This window comes from Alosa sapidissima, chromosome 14 (assembly GCF_018492685.1).
Source record: "Alosa sapidissima isolate fAloSap1 chromosome 14, fAloSap1.pri, whole genome shotgun sequence".
NCBI lineage: Eukaryota > Metazoa > Chordata > Actinopteri > Clupeiformes > Clupeidae > Alosa > Alosa sapidissima.
The window spans coordinates 19,579,982-19,595,470 of NC_055970.1; the positions used below are offsets into that span (position 1 = coordinate 19,579,982).

At 44.5% G+C, this 15,489-nt stretch overlaps 1 protein-coding gene across 3 annotated transcripts; it reads right to left on the reverse strand.

Annotated features, from left to right (window-relative positions):
* Positions 1-1,782: 1,782 nt before the first annotated feature.
* mcm7 (minichromosome maintenance complex component 7) lies at positions 1,783-14,480 on the reverse strand. Of its 3 annotated transcripts, none has more exons than XM_042062101.1 (16): positions 14,292-14,480; positions 11,562-11,641; positions 11,230-11,394; positions 10,929-11,053; positions 10,500-10,680; positions 9,995-10,132; positions 9,234-9,383; positions 8,904-9,018; positions 8,397-8,528; positions 7,908-7,991; positions 7,150-7,361; positions 6,039-6,304; positions 5,609-5,777; positions 3,820-3,929; positions 2,177-2,418; positions 1,783-2,144 (listed from the first exon to the last, which is right to left on the reverse strand). In XM_042062101.1, the coding sequence occupies exons 1-15, from the start codon at positions 14,320-14,322 to the stop codon at positions 2,193-2,195; spliced, it is 2,184 nt and encodes a 727-aa protein (XP_041918035.1). In that variant the 5' UTR covers positions 14,323-14,480; the 3' UTR covers positions 1,783-2,144; positions 2,177-2,192. The 3 variants fall into 3 exon arrangements, with proteins under 3 accessions (XP_041918035.1, XP_041918036.1, XP_041918034.1); XM_042062102.1 differs by having other exon boundaries at positions 1,783-2,141; positions 2,173-2,418; XM_042062100.1 differs by having other exon boundaries at positions 1,783-2,418; positions 14,292-14,479.
* Between the last annotated feature and the right edge of the window lie 1,009 nt (positions 14,481-15,489).

The window sequence follows — 15,489 nt, forward strand, 5'->3', positions numbered from 1 at the left end:
CTACGTGGAGCAGATACAGCCTAATGGCAAGCATACCAAAATGGACAGAAGTAGTAAAATATAATTAATATAATAGGCTACCTGCACACGCGTCAGATCAACTGGCGCCTTGTCTTCCTGGCAACTATTGATGTAGATATGTCTGCTATTTTCTACAGATCATTACTACATGTGTTATAAGAAGTGCTTGTTACAATACGTTGCCAAAGTGGCCTCTCTTTAGGGAAAGACAAAACGTGGCTATGGGGTGACCTTTGGGACTCTTAACATTAACCAACTTATTGAGATTCCACTCAAGGCAAGTGCACGAGGGAAATGAAAGAGTAGGTTATGTATGGACAACATGAGTATGTGATATATTGTTACATTGGCTGTTAGACTGTACTTCATTATGTAGATACAGTACACTGGAAAAAGGACCCTGTAAAATAAAGTGTTATCAAGGAAAGGACACAATTACAAGCAAACCTACACATACCACTCTAGACTAGATCAGAGGTTCTCTCAACCTTTTTGGGGCACCAAAACACCCACTAATGGTTACTGATGATGATGCATGTCAAACACATTAATCTATACAAGCTGTTCATTTGTATACATTTCCCCTATAGTGTTTACAAACGGAGACCATGGCAATCTCACATGATGTAGCCTGAGCTGTGTAATAAATCTGTAGCCTATTAGGCTATTTTATAACAACCAATGTATGACTACCTAAAACTGTTTAAGGTTAATTTAAGATCAGTCATTGATGCATTTAAAAATGTCCCTCTAGCCTATTTCATAAGCCTGTCACGGTACACCTCATTTGATTTTTCAGTTCGTGTATCAACATGCCCGCATGATGACACAGAAGTCAAGTTAAGCATGAGGGAGAACACTGCAATAAATTGTTGAAAGACATCAATTCTCATCTGATGGATATGTCAAAAATGCCAAAAATGTCATGCCCCAGTAAATGTCAAAACAAACTGAAAGATTGAATGTGTACTTAGGAAAAACAGGTGTTCCTGAGGCACGGCAATGCAAGTGCAGAAATTATATTTTACTACATTTTCCAAGATCACCGCTCACCAACTGCAGTCCTCTGATGAGCATCTCCTGTCAACCATCCATTAACACTGAGGTCACTCACAATCAAGACTTTTTCCGTTGGTGGTTCCTGGTTGGAGGAAAGAGTTGCCGAGTGCTCTGCGTTCTTGTGGTAATTTCGGGACATAGCGTTTATAAAGACTCGGCAGTTGTGCCTTGTAGTTTGTATGTTTATGGTTTTTGTTTATGAAAACTCATTTTTCCCCATTGTTGACAATTGATAATAAAAAGTGCTGTGGCCCTCTTGCTGATATTTACGGACATGCACGAAAAAAAGCAGGATTCATTCGTCTAGACCGGACGCCACTTAGTCATTTCTTACACTTCTAATCAGACTCAGAACACATAAGAATGATCAAAAAACATGATTGAAATTTCACGACTGATTTATAGCAGTATTCATGGGCCTTGTAATTATCTGAACTGCACCAAATGGGGCCAGTTATACGTGAGTTAGTCCAGAAATGACAACGTACCGTGAAGGATTTTAACTACTGGCCCGCTGGCATCCGGTGTATGATGATACAGTATGAAGAGCACACCTACAGATAAATAACTGCTCACAAGCACTGGCCTTTCAGCACAACTGCAAACCCAGTAGGTGGATATTAAACAACTAAATTCTCCAAAGGAAAATGGTATTAGATGGCATCATTATGGGTTTTTCAAGAAAAACACAAAACACTTCAGTTGTGTGTATACACAAAAGTTTATTTCATTACATAATTGAACATTTCTTTAAAAGTGAAACACTTTAGAAGCAAGCATAAATTCTTCCAGGCTGAAAGAGAAATCAATCATTGCAGACAGCGATAACTTAGAAAACCACAATCCCTTACAAGTCCACAGTTGTCCCAAGACCTACCCATTCCCATGTTGGCATATTCCAGCTACCAAATCCATTAAGAATTCTGTGAGCTTCAGCAAACAGACAAAAAAATGGCCGCCTTAGTCCATTGATGATCTCCAAAATGGCGGCCCTGTACACTTCGTCCTCATAGCTCCTCCCCTTCCACAGTTTAGTCGTGTGTGTGTGTGTGTGTGTGTGTGTGTGTGTGTGTGTGTGTGTGTGTGTGTGTGTGTGATCAGGTAGAGGTCCTTTACACAAAGGTGATGCGTGTACGAGCCTGATTGACCTGCCAGACGTTGAGCTCCTCGTACTCGTCCAGTGCAGACTGGAACTGTGCTGGGGTGAAGCCGCGCGTCACGCACCTCTGCTCGGCCTCCCCGAGCTTCACCACGCCGCCGGTGCCACCTCGTCCGCCGACACCCTCGCCCGCCAGCTCGCGCACCAGGGAGAAGATCACGTCAGCAGGCCTCTGGGTCCTGCACAGACAAGACGGAGACAGAAAAAAAACATTAAGCATATGAGAAGATGGAGATATATCAGCTGTCAAACTATGTTATATAATTGCGTGCCGCTGAAGATTTTTTTTATTTTACACCGTCACTTGTTCTGTTGTCAACAATCCTCTTTGGCACTATTGCTATTTATTGGGGGAATACCGACAAAGAAACAGAGTACCAAGTTAGATAACCACATATGCCAAAAATCCATCCCAAGAGGGGGTGGTAGACTGGACTTTGTAAGCCATGGTGAATTCACAGGTGACAAACAACCACATGGGTGAAAAGCAGATTGAATTTAATTTTCCATTTCACCACCCCTCCTCATAGTGATCACTTAGATGTCCATATTGGAAGTGCACTTTGGACAGACAGATAGGTACTTTTATTCATCCCGAGGGAAATTTTTTTACATAAGACACAATGTGCTGGTAAAGCGATATCCGCTCGGATAAAGTTGCATCGTCTGGTGTGAGGTGAGCGTCTGGAGAGGGCCATGGGTGCGAAGGACGGCGCTGGAGGGGCAGAGCAGACAGGCCCCAGCGTTTTACGGGCTCCATCAGCTACGCCTCCTGTCGTGTGAGCCGAGTCGGCCGTAAAAACAACCTGGAATTTTAACACTTCCTCATCGGTCATTACTGAGCGCCCCTAGCAGGCAGTAGCACACGGGGAGGGGAGCCGTGGAAACGAGGGTGAAGGGAGATTTTTTTTTTTTTTTGGGGGGGGGGGGCAACAGATCATAAACACATCTGTGAGGAGTCTAAGGACACCAGGTCCAGAGAGAAGGGACGACGGATGGAGAAATGTCCGACGGGGACGGACATTTACAGACTAAATGTGGAAACAGGAGCCGAGTAGCCATGAGATGACCATCACACAAAGAGATCATAAAAACCAAGAAGAAAAAAGGAAGGAAAAGCCTCCCTAACAAGGCACTCTACATTAAAATGTCTTCATTGAATGGACATGCCCTAAATGAACAGATTAAAAATGCCCATGCATAGTGGTGCATGCCTTCTTCAGGACACGACAACACAAGTGGAGGAAGGTACATACCTGGCGCAGTTAAAACAAACATGTCCATTCAATAAAGACAAAAGGTGCCTTTGTAGACTTTCCCTTTTGACCCTCTTCCCTTGACACCAAAACAGCAACTGATTAAACACAACAAACTGCTTTGCATAGTGGTCTTCTGCTTACAAAAAAAAAAAAGGCAGATTTCCTTTGCCCAATCAGTGTTAGACACCAAGCAGCTAGTGAATCTACCTCACAACACTGTGGGTTAATCCAGGACTAGGGCTTAATCCAAGTACGAGGCACTGTGCTTGTGGGTTTGACCCAAACTCCAACTATAGCCTCCACGCCAGTAGCGCATCTCACCTGGTTGTGGATGACTTGTCGGCCTGCAGGGAGTCCTTGGACATCTCCATGAGACGCATGGCCTCGTTCACATCCTCCTTCTCCACCATGTCCACCAGACGCAGACGAGCCTGCGGGGAGAACGTCACAAGAGGTCAAGACACGGCTCATGTCTCTACCTCACACACACACACACACACGAGCACTAAGATTGTCAGGCAAAAGTACTAGACCTTAACATGACCAGTTCAAAGACAATGTTACAGACAAAACTACTATAGTTTGCGAATGACATTGCACATTTCCTGGAAAAGCCTTGCAAAGCCCGGGGGGGGGGGTTTACATCTAATTAACAAATCAGCCATCCACCGCCGAACTGTGCCGGCACTGTCAGACCGAGACAAGTGCAATGCCCAATGAAATGGCCGGCAATTGCCCAAGTCTCCGCCTCTCAACACCAGCTAGACTCTCCACTGGCTGAAGTGTGACAAACAGTCTTCGCCGTGCTTGGTTTCCAAATCCTCCAAGACAGTCCTGCCATCTTCAGAAGGTGTCATCCTAACCTAGAGCACATTTCAACTTTGAAACATACACGGCGGTATTGGTGGAACAGAGGTAGTCATGGGCACAGTCAGTTTTGCATGGGTTTGCACAGCGGCACCAACGCACTCAGGCTGACTGCCCACCCTGCAAAGCTGACTGGAGCCATGGCATGTGGACACACACACACGATAACCTTCAGGCTATGGAAATTAAACAGCAGCTTTTTATGAAGGTGCATTCAAACTCCTGTACATGAGGCACAAAGTAAACTATGTTCCTGAGTCCTGGACAGGATGCTGGGGGCTTCCAGTGTGAGTAACCACACGCTGCCCCCCTGTGGTCAGTCAGTGTAGCATCTGGCACCAAGTGCGTTGTGAAGTGCTGCTTCTGCAGTAGGTATGTGAATCCTCTACCTGCACAAACAGCACTTTTAACACCCAGGGGCAGGATCTCACCACCTCTTCCATGGTTCTCATGCAGGTTTCCTCTCGGTAGGAAAAGCAGATAAAAGCAGGCATGTTATGCAATCATTTACCAGTTAAGAGATACAAAAACAAACATAACGCAAGTGTGAGTGCCTATGACAAGGAGACTGGGAAAATTTAAATTGTTTTCACTGGACTCCATTAATATATTTAATTATTTCCAACGTGATGTCAGTACTGTGCATTACGGCTGCATATGAAAGAAGTGCTCACACTGCGGTAGGCTGGGTATGGCCACTACCTGCACTGTAAGCACTTTACCACAGACAGCCTGCGGTTTCACCTCTTCTCACACCACCCCAGTCCTCCAACTGCAGCCCAGAGGAGAAGCCCATCACTATCGGCACACCCGGCCACGCCAGCAGTAGATGGGCCCGGCCACGCCAGCAGTAGATGGGCCGGGCCCTCCAGCTGCGACCAACAAAATGTTGAGCTATCCAACACTGGGAACCAGACACATAGTAGCCCCCAGAGGTGAGGTAGAGTGCAGGAAATGAAACACCTGAAGGTTGCCCTGAGTGCCGAGTTATATACAAGTCAGCACAATTACACCCACGTCATTTTCTATCTTCCTGAGGGTCTAGAAGCAATACTCATTTTTGACAATAAAAGTCTATATGGCATCACAAGTTGGATCACACATTTTTCAGCTGGTTCGGATCCAGCGATCCAATTGTCCCCACTGGGATAGAATCTCCTTTCCTCGCTCTGTTTATGAAAGAATGACGACAGTCTTACATTTTCAGCGTTGTCAGTGGTTCTGGGTAATTTAGGGGTCTCACCAGAGCAGTGGAGAGGCGCAGGATGGAGAGCAGAGTACGGGCGGAGGTGAAGGTGGTGTCCTTGCTGACGCGAGCCTCCTTCCTCATCTCCACATACGCTGCTGTGATGTAATCAGCCAATGCCTCGGGGACCACTGGCTGCCGGTTCTTGCACTTGGAGATGTAACGCCTGGAGAAAAGATGGGATTGGACAGTTGCTTACTTCTCAGAAGCACTAAGGCTACTTTCACAGAACTTTACATAGCTTCTCTTTAAAGATAAGACGGCCCGAACACACTGCCTTTATTCCTGTTCCATATAATATACCCATCCCTACCCCACCACTGGCATGCCTGTTCCATATAATATACCCATCTCTACCCCACCACTGACATGCCTGCTCCATATAATATATCCATCTCTACCCCACCACCAGCCCCTGGCTGCTCACCTCATGAGCTTCATGTCGATGGGGGTGAAGTGAGTGGGCGGCTGCCGGCAGTGCTGGTGCACGTAGGTGATGTGCTGAGCCAACCGCAGATCGGCGTCAGCGTCGGGCTTGTCCTGGATCAGCCACAGCAGGTCAAAACGTGACAGCAGCGCAGCGGGGAGCTGGATGTTCTGCTCGATGGTCTTGCGGGGGTTGTAGCGCCCGTACGCAGGGTTGGCCGCTGCCAGGATGGAGCAGCGGGCATTCAGAGAGGTCATGATGCCAGCCTAGGGCACAAAGAAAGAGGGAGAAGCCGGTTATAGTATATGGCAGAATCTCAATATGCCTCCTAAGGTCTGAGCCATGAACCCTCAAAGACTGACAAGTGATTTGAGTTGGAGAGGCTGTAAGGGCTCAAAATGCTAATGAAAGGGCTGCGAAAGCACCCGTGACATATTAAGTTCATAACACCAAAAACATGTTGCAAACATGTTTCATGGCAGTTGTTTACTGATGTTTTTTCAAGCTTCCAGACTCCCTTTGGGTATAAGTAAGTATATATACACTCTTTTGATCCCGTGAGGGAAATTTGGTCTCTGCATTTATCCCAATCCGTGAATTAGTGAAACACACTCAGCACACAGTGAGGTGAAGCACACACTAATGAGCTGCCTGCAACAACAGCGGCGCTCGGGGAGCAGTGAGGGGTTAGGTGCCTTGCTCAAGGACACAGCTGTGCCTACTGGTCGGGGTTCGAACCGGCAACCCTCCGGTTACAAGTCCGAAGCGCTAACCAGTAGGCTGCCCCCATTAAATTGCTGCAGTGAGCAGGAATCGAACCCTGGTCTCCTGCATCATACTTGTTACTTACTGTGCTACATTCCTGTCAACAGGGTAACCCTGTGATCAAAGTCACAAAGATATGATTTGTTGGTAATTCCCTTGGGTAAAGTCTGCATAAACAGAGACTCAAGTGAGTAGTCATGCACTTCACAATTTCAGCGGGGCAGCCTTTGGAATTAATCGGGAACACCCGTAATCAAAGTCGCTCACTATGTTAGTGTGGACATTAGGATTGAGCCTACGAGTCTAGGAAATCATGGAGACTGTTCCGTCATCTTCATCTGGTTACCTTGGCAATGGAGATGGTCTGCTGTTCCATGACCTCATGGATGGCTGTACGGTCGGCGTCGGCCATCTTGTCAAACTCATCAATGCAGCACACTCCCAGGTCAGCCAGCACCAGAGCGCCACCCTCTAGGGTCATCTCCCCGGTGATGGGGTCACGCATCACAGCGGCCGTGAGACCAACGCCAGAAGAGCCCCGTCCAGTCGTGTACTGACCTGAGAACAGGTGAGGAGGGAGAAGCTCATCAGCATTTCCTCCAATTCCCACCACACCACTGTCACTCAGAACTTGTAAATATGGGGCTGTGATAGTGTAGTGGCTAAGGAGCTGGGCTAGCGCTTGTGGCCTTGATCAAGGCACTTAACCCCCGAGTTGCTGAGGACAATGGCCCATGTAATATAATTATGTTTGGGAACGTACGCACATCAAATTAAGGTGCAGGAGCCAAAAGACAAAAAGATCCAAAGTAAAAAAGAAGGTCGGCACACTTGCTCTGTTTGCTTTGATTTATTCGATCCCCAAAGTGACGTTTCGAGCACGTCGGCTCTTCATCAGACTTGTACAAAGACCATGACCATTTTAAATAGGTCATAGGTCACCATATGTAAGTTCCTTTGGATTATTTACATCATTTGTAGTTAATAGTCGTTATACGACGAAGGTAATAACTCACATTAGTTAGAGAGCCTTTGCACACATACTTCCAAGCAAATACCCAAACAACAGTGCAGAGCGAGAGGGGGATTGAGCACTGTACTTACTGCGTGGAGCGAGGCGATCGATGTAGGACAGCAGCTGAGACTTGGCCACTCCAGGGTCTCCCATGAGGCAGATGTTGATGTTGCCTGAGACAGAAGCAGAGGAAACAAATGGATATGAACAAAAGGTAAACTCACATAATGATTTCACATCAGATTAAAAAGGACTTGTGGGCAACACCGCACATCTACAGCACAATCACAAAACACCTCATAACACATCATGAACTAGTTATTAAATTGAAAGCATTTATAAACACTGAAAGCAATACAAAACCTACTGCCCTAGTTTAGAATCCTTGCTAAAGGGCCGTTACCACCAAGAACGATAACTAGAACGATTACTGAAAGTGAGAAATCGACGATATCGTTCATGTCATTATTATAGTTTGTGTGGACGTTGTCATTCATAGTAGCTAGAGCAATTCTGTTGTGCCGTTATCATTCTAGTTATCGTTCTGGGTGTGAACCAAGAGTGCATGTCCCCCTTACCTCTGATCTTCATGCCACGCGGGGCCTGTTGAACTCCTCCGACCAGCAGCAGCAGCAGCGCCTTCTTCACATCCTCATGCCCGTAGATCTCAGGGGCGATGGAGCCAGCTAGCTTCTCGTAGAAATCTTCCTCTGTACCAGATAGGGATGTGCCCATTTAGACCAATGATTGACACAGCACTGACATTATAATGACATCTTTTTCAGTTCAATTGTCCATACATAACCCATGTATTCATATTTTCCATGTTACATTTCCCGTCTCAGTGCACTGGATCAGATGCTTTTTTAATTCATATGTTGGTCTGTTTATGACTCCTATGTTTGTGTGTTTTTTTTTGTTTTGAATCTACGATCTTCCTTGTCACCAGTCATGTCTCCATTCCCCACTAGGGAACCGCCCACGCCACACTTTGAGAACCACTGGTCTAGTGCGAGTGCTAAGCCTCAGATTGCTTCTGCATGCCCCAGTGCAGTGTTGGTTGACTATGGCCTGGGTTCCCTCACCTGTGATCTGGCGCAGCTCTTCCTCACTCAGGTCCTGGATCCCCAGCTCATCATCCTCAGTCTTGTTCATTAGAGTGATGCTGTGGGCCTCCAGGTAGGTCTCCGACAGCAGCCCCTGAGAGTGAGAGTAAGAGAACTGATTTAGCTAAGGACAGAGGGAATGAATGCCTGTGTCTAGTCTATTCCAGTTACACTCTTTTCTGTTTAAAAGGTGCATCAAATCGACAATTTATCATCATCATCATCATCATCAGCCCCCCTCATCATTGATCAATCGGAGAAGTTCAGACTCGGCCACGCCGCCCCCATCCCGCTGTAAGTGAAGCTCACCTGCACAGCCTGCCTGAAGCCGCTGCGGAGGAGCGGCAGGAATACTCCGGACACAGCCACGTGGTCTCCCGGCTGGGCCACCCTGGTGTTCTCTCCGCGGGCATAAATGGTCATGCTGCGGGGGATGTTCCCCACTGGCACCTGGTCACTCTGGAGGGGGAGGGGAACCACAGGTCAGGGTTAAACACCAATGGACAACACCATACACAGGTTAAAAAAAAATAAATAAAAAAAAAAACAAATCCCAGTTTATAGCATTTTATAAGCAGTATGGTAATTTAAATCCCTGTTACATTTTGTGACTTCTCCGTCTACCATCCTATAATTTCCCCATTAATTTTCCTCATTCAATCAAATCTTTATATCACATCGAAATGGTCCATAGCATTAAGAAAATTTATCAAGGGTATAAATACACACAGATTCCCACAATGTAATGCCTGACCATTTTACGTGGAGTCATCATATTTGCCCAAAATGCACCCTTTAGAAATTTGTAGTTGTATGAGGAAAAGAGATGTGTTTTTACCCCTGAAAAACAAAAGAACCTCTCAAGACAAGTGACTGACTAAAGAGATTTAAGGAAAAAAGTAAAGGAAAGTTCTGACAGCTGCGAATTAATTTGCACAAGGTTGTAGCTGCCAGGGGGCATGGCCAAGATGGCTGCTGAGTAGTGTGACTAGCCTATAAGAACTTTGGGAGGTATCCCTTTGATGCATCAAGGCAAACAACTGCACAAGTACTAGCATGAACAAACATACATGTTCCTGTATGCGGAGTTCCTGGAACTTGATGAACTTTGACCCCCTTGTCTGCAGGTAGAGGCGACCGCCGGACTTGTTGGTGACACACTCCTGGCTGGGGCACATAATGAGCGGCATGAAGGTGGGCGACTGGATCTGTTTCCAAACACAGCAGGGGGGAAAGGTCAGTCGGCCAGAGACAAAAACAAACACTCTTTCCGAGATTTGGAGCACACACACACTATAGTACATCAGAACATGACCAGTAGGAACCTACAGAGTAAAACTAAATGCCAGATATAAACACTTTAGCTAAACATCTGGATGAAGAGACATTTTTATAAGCAATTACACAATTATATATGGCATAGATTTACTTGTTCCCCAATTACATTAACTAAATCGTTTCTTATCGCTTCAATTCACAGATAAAGCCCCAAGGTACATTATTAAAGATTACCCTAAATCTAGGTGTGGTTCATCACTACTACATGAGACCTAATGTGTCATTTGTCCTTCTTACCGGTTGGTAGGTCTCTGCACCACACTGGTCACAGGTGTAGGTGGCCACGGCCATCATGGGCTTGACCTCCGTGGCACGGGTCACAATACCCCTCACCATCACCAGTTGGCCGATGCTGTCTGCCTTCACGTCACGCACCACCTTGGGCTTGGCTGTGCCAGGGGGCCGGAAGTACAACTCACTAGAGAGAGCCCAAACATCAATAAGTGTCAGTCAATAAAGTGACTTTACTACAGTTACTCTAACGGTAATTACCAGCACTGACACATTAGTAGTACAATAATAGTAACATAATAACACATAGCCAAATACTGACATATTCCAAAAGGTGAAAGACTGTCCTTTGGCCTGAAGACTGTCTTTATACAAAAACAACGTACTTATCTAGAAAACATACAACTGATCAGCAAAAGTTAACGTCACACTCACAATCTCCTCATGAGCTCAGCGGGATACTGGTTCCTGGCGTCACGAGTGTCAGCAGGGTCGCGACCTCTCTGTTCCATCATCAGCCGATGCTCAATGTACACATCCAGGGCATCTTTGGCCACCACCTTCACATGGAATAAAAGCATGCACACACAGAAAGACTGAGCAACCCTTTTTGTGGCAGTACAGAAAGTTTGAAAATAAGTGAGGGAATAATCAGAGATAGAAGAGTGTGCGTGTTTGTGTGTACACAAGCACGAACGCACGCAAACACACACGAGAAAATGAAATCACACACTACCTCTTTCTCCCTGTACTCTGGGAGCAGTTCATGGACAGCGTCAGCAAAGATGGCCGTGTATCGCTTGGCGTTCTCACAGATGCTCTCCACCAGTTCAGGGTCCTCCTCTGCAATGTCATCGAGCTCCACCACCAGGGCCACCTGCTCTCTGTGAGCCAGGGCCACCTGAAGCAGGGGCAAAAACAAACATTCGCTAAGACCCACCCACGCAAACGAGCATTTTTCAAACAATTCTCTGCATTCTGTGGTGGATGCCCAATTCTGTGGTGGATACCCAATCAAGGTTATGTAATTCCATGAGTAATGACAATACGATAATCACACTGTCTTACCAACTGGGCTCCATATTTGAAAACCTTCTTTCCATTGTCATCCTCACTGTAGAACTCCTGAAGAAATCGTTTGCACTTGTCTATAAAGAACATGGAAAGTAAAAGGTTAGTGAATGTGGTCACATTTAAAGATAAAAACCAATAGATAACAAATTAAAGATGGCCTACATGTTAAAATTACCATGGTCATTGTTCTATGTATTTACACAACAAAATCAATTCACAATGGGCTTAAACACAAATACTGCTAAAGCATGAAAATGTGAATGGGTGTTGCTATGGCACCAAGACGTGCCAGTCTGATCACAGGTTTCTTCCTTGTCAATAATTACATTTCACTAGGTATATAAACCCCCCCTCAGTCTCCCTAGCGGGTGTGCCATCATTATGTTTGACAAAAGCCAACAGCGCTGGAGAGCTGTCCACTCACAAACACTGGTCATGTGACCTAACCCCTCCTCCCAGAGGAAGTAACACCACAGTGTCATCAAGTCAAAGACTGATTTACGCCCTCCGAAAACAAACAAGAGGATTTTTCCCCCCTTGTCTGTTTCCAGGAAAACAAAACAAAAAAGACACAGTATTCCAGTGCTTTACCAAAACCGTTTCTGTGAAAACATCAATTCAACAACAAAATGGCATTTAAAAAGAACACAACTTTAGATACATTTGCCACTTTTCTATCATAATATTGTCCATGTTGATAAAGTCGCGCTTTTAAGGCGTTTCGATCAAGAGCAGACTTGAATTGCTAGTGTTTGAATACATATACAACGCCATCACCGAGCCCATGGTCCATCTGCTCATTACACCAAATAAGACATTGTCCCTCTCCGACCTCTTTGTTGAGCAACATCGCGGCCGATAATCCCCATGACTCAGTCTTGTTTACAACAAAGCCATACATTGAATTATCAAGATCGTCATAGGCGGTCCACAACGTTCGCAGATGATTAGCCTTTGACAATAAACTGTGTATAAACAACGCAAAATTGATTCGGAACTAAAAATGACAATCGACTTCGCGAACAACGCGATTTCAAAACAACCTTCGTTTGAGCTTTGCATACATACCATCAAATGCGCCTGGAAAAGTCCCATCGTGCACGCGACACTTTCCTCTACACTATTCATGTGTTCTTTCGCAGTTTCAGATGCGATTTATAAATGGTATCAACGACACAAGTTTGCGCTCTCTGCTGTTTTTGTAAACAAAGAAGCACATGGCTTTCGAGCCTGGCCACAACTGTACAGACTTACGCTATCCATGCGCATGCAAAATAGTCCCATGTTGTTGTTGTAGTACCTTCTGCAATAAACCAAATACCGCCTTGCTTTAATCTCCACTTGTATATAATAATGATTAAAAGTAAACAAAAAAAAACCCTTCGATGCCGGTTCTCATTTACACCTGTATCGGACTACATCATAACATACTGAAAAGCGGATGTGAACAAGGCGTTTCAATGCAGCAGTTGCAGCAGCCCTTGGCGAACCACTCCGGACGTAGAGCGTCATTACCCACCCCATCTGCCTTGTCGGACCAACCTATCCCTATTTATTACCATTTTCATTAAAGCAACACAGTTGCAATGCGAGATCTGCCCAACTATTAGTTATGAATCAGATTAGTAAACACATAATTCAAACATAAACTAAAAACGGATCAGAAGTGTGACTTAATGTTAGTGACGCGTCATGGCAGATCGGAAAACAAAGGGTGAGCATGAACATACAAAACGAAAGTTGGCAGTTGAACAAGCGAAGCAAGTGCACACGTTTCTATACATTTACCAGACTTATGTAAGTTTAATATAACGAATCCCGGATTGGACATTCGTTTAAGCACTGGAAGTGTGTTTGAAAGAAGAAATTGTAATGTAAAACATCGTAAAGCATAACTTACATACCATACAATAACCGCTACTTTTAGGCCTAACCAATTTTATTGGGTGTACACAAAAAAATAGCGATTAACGTAACGTTAGGTCACATTGTTAGGATGGTCATTTAATATCCCTACACAGGAGTGCTAGATGAAACAGTATGGCAAACACATGTGTAACTTAGTACAAATAAACACAATGTCCATGCATGACTTCAATATCATCCAACGACAACCGAACAGCAGCGAAATATCTTTAACGGTCACCAATTTTCACAGACAAGTTAACAGCGGTGGGTGCTGATGTAGAATGGCACGACTCTACTCTTGAAAAGACCATGTGGTCTTCGCGCGGAATTCTTTGTCTGAGTTTTCCATCCGGGTATTTTGCACCGTAAAGAAACTTGTCCGAAGCGGTTAGCCAACCCGGCAACTTGTAGCTCCACATTAAGTCATCGTGTTATACCAAATAAGTTAATATGTGCAAGTTTACAAATGCAATTGCTAAATCCCATACAGTTCAAAAGTTCTACACAGTCAACATAAGGCAAGAAGTTATTGTCGATGCTGTGTGAACTTATGTACGTTAATAACTGAACCTTAACGTCAGTAGCCCATTGTTATAATGCACATTAACTTACTGTTTTATGTTTTCCAAGTCATCACGTACGAATTCTAGTAACCAGGCTTACTAACTCCACAACTAAAATATTGACAAACTGATTTCAGAGAGTTGAAAGTAGGTCATGGCATAGCTAGTCGAGTAACATTGACGCTAATGTTGCATCGGACTAGTGAGTTAACCTTAAAGCGAACTAGTTCTAATGAATAAAAAGGCCACAAACCCTTCTCAGCCACGTAGTCCTTGGGAGCCATGATTACAGATGAAAACTTGTCACCTCACACGGGTAATGCCTTCAACTGTAAAGTGTCGCAGCACTTCTATAAAGAAAAGTTTTACAACAATTTGGTTATCCTGGCGATGGGCACACAGTAATTCTTCTTGAAAGAAAGCATGGACGCTGCAAAAACTGGCGCGAGTCTGACTAGCCTCTCAACCAATCATAGTAAGCCATTCGGCTACTGTGGGCGCGGTCTCTCTGTGGCGCGAAATGTTGGGTAGTCACATGATACCATCAACCAATAATATGAGTGTCGGTAACAGCGCGAAAAGTCTCAATGCATGACTGTGCCTTTCTTTTACTGTGCGCAAACACCGAATAATAACTTTAACGTCACTGGCTTATCTAGATGATCAACACTCAGGATAAGTATACGGCAAATATCAAAGCTTGCAATAAACATCTCAGCATATAGACAAGAACTTTCAGTAACTGCTATTTTAAATCGTCCGAGGATATGTGATAGTCTTCATTTACCATTTTCTCTTTATTAATGAACCAATGTTCGCTTGAAGTGGGAATGTAAAACACGGATGAACACTTTAAAGCCGATTAATCAAATTAGCGTTAGCCGAAGTAGGGTTGAATATCGCTGAGCGCTGCCTGTCCTGTACATGAATACTCAATTCTCCATGTCAACATAACAGATGACTGAAAGAGTTTGTTACGATAATTTGTCATCACAAATTTCACACACATTTTTTAGATTATTTTAGTGTTATATAAGATTGTATTGCTAAATAACATATTACTCCATTTTAATGCATTGATCATTTGGTGATAATAGTGCTTAAAGAAGAGGAGTTTCTGTATCACTGAAATTATTGTCCATCCTGTCGTATTGGGAAATTTGCCCCATCCCCTCAATATCAGGACATTTTCTTTTCTCTCTTCAGTGGTGGGAAATTCACCTGCTGAAGTTTGTGAGTAGTTGACCTTACTGACAAGCAATTTTGTTTTGTACACACTATCAAACAAAACGCCTTCATTTCACCTCTTGGAAATGACTTACTGTTTCCCTTAAAAGCCTTCTATAATGAAGTAGTTTCTAAGTAGAAATGTCCATAGATTAAGGTTGATTAAGAAGAAAAGTTCACTCTATCATCATCTGCCCTGTTGGAAATCAGACAGGTTGGACATT

Coding starts and splice junctions, on each gene's coding strand:
- mcm7 (XM_042062101.1), bottom strand. CDS start 14,322: ATGGCTCCCAAGGACTACGTGGCTGAGAAGG. Junction 11,395..11,561: donor TCAAATATGGAGCCCAGTTG/GTAAGACAGTGT, acceptor CCCCTGCTTCAG/GTGGCCCTGGCTCACAGAGA. Junction 10,681..10,928: donor GCTGAGCTCATGAGGAGATT/GTGAGTGTGACG, acceptor GGCTCTCTCTAG/TGAGTTGTACTTCCGGCCCC.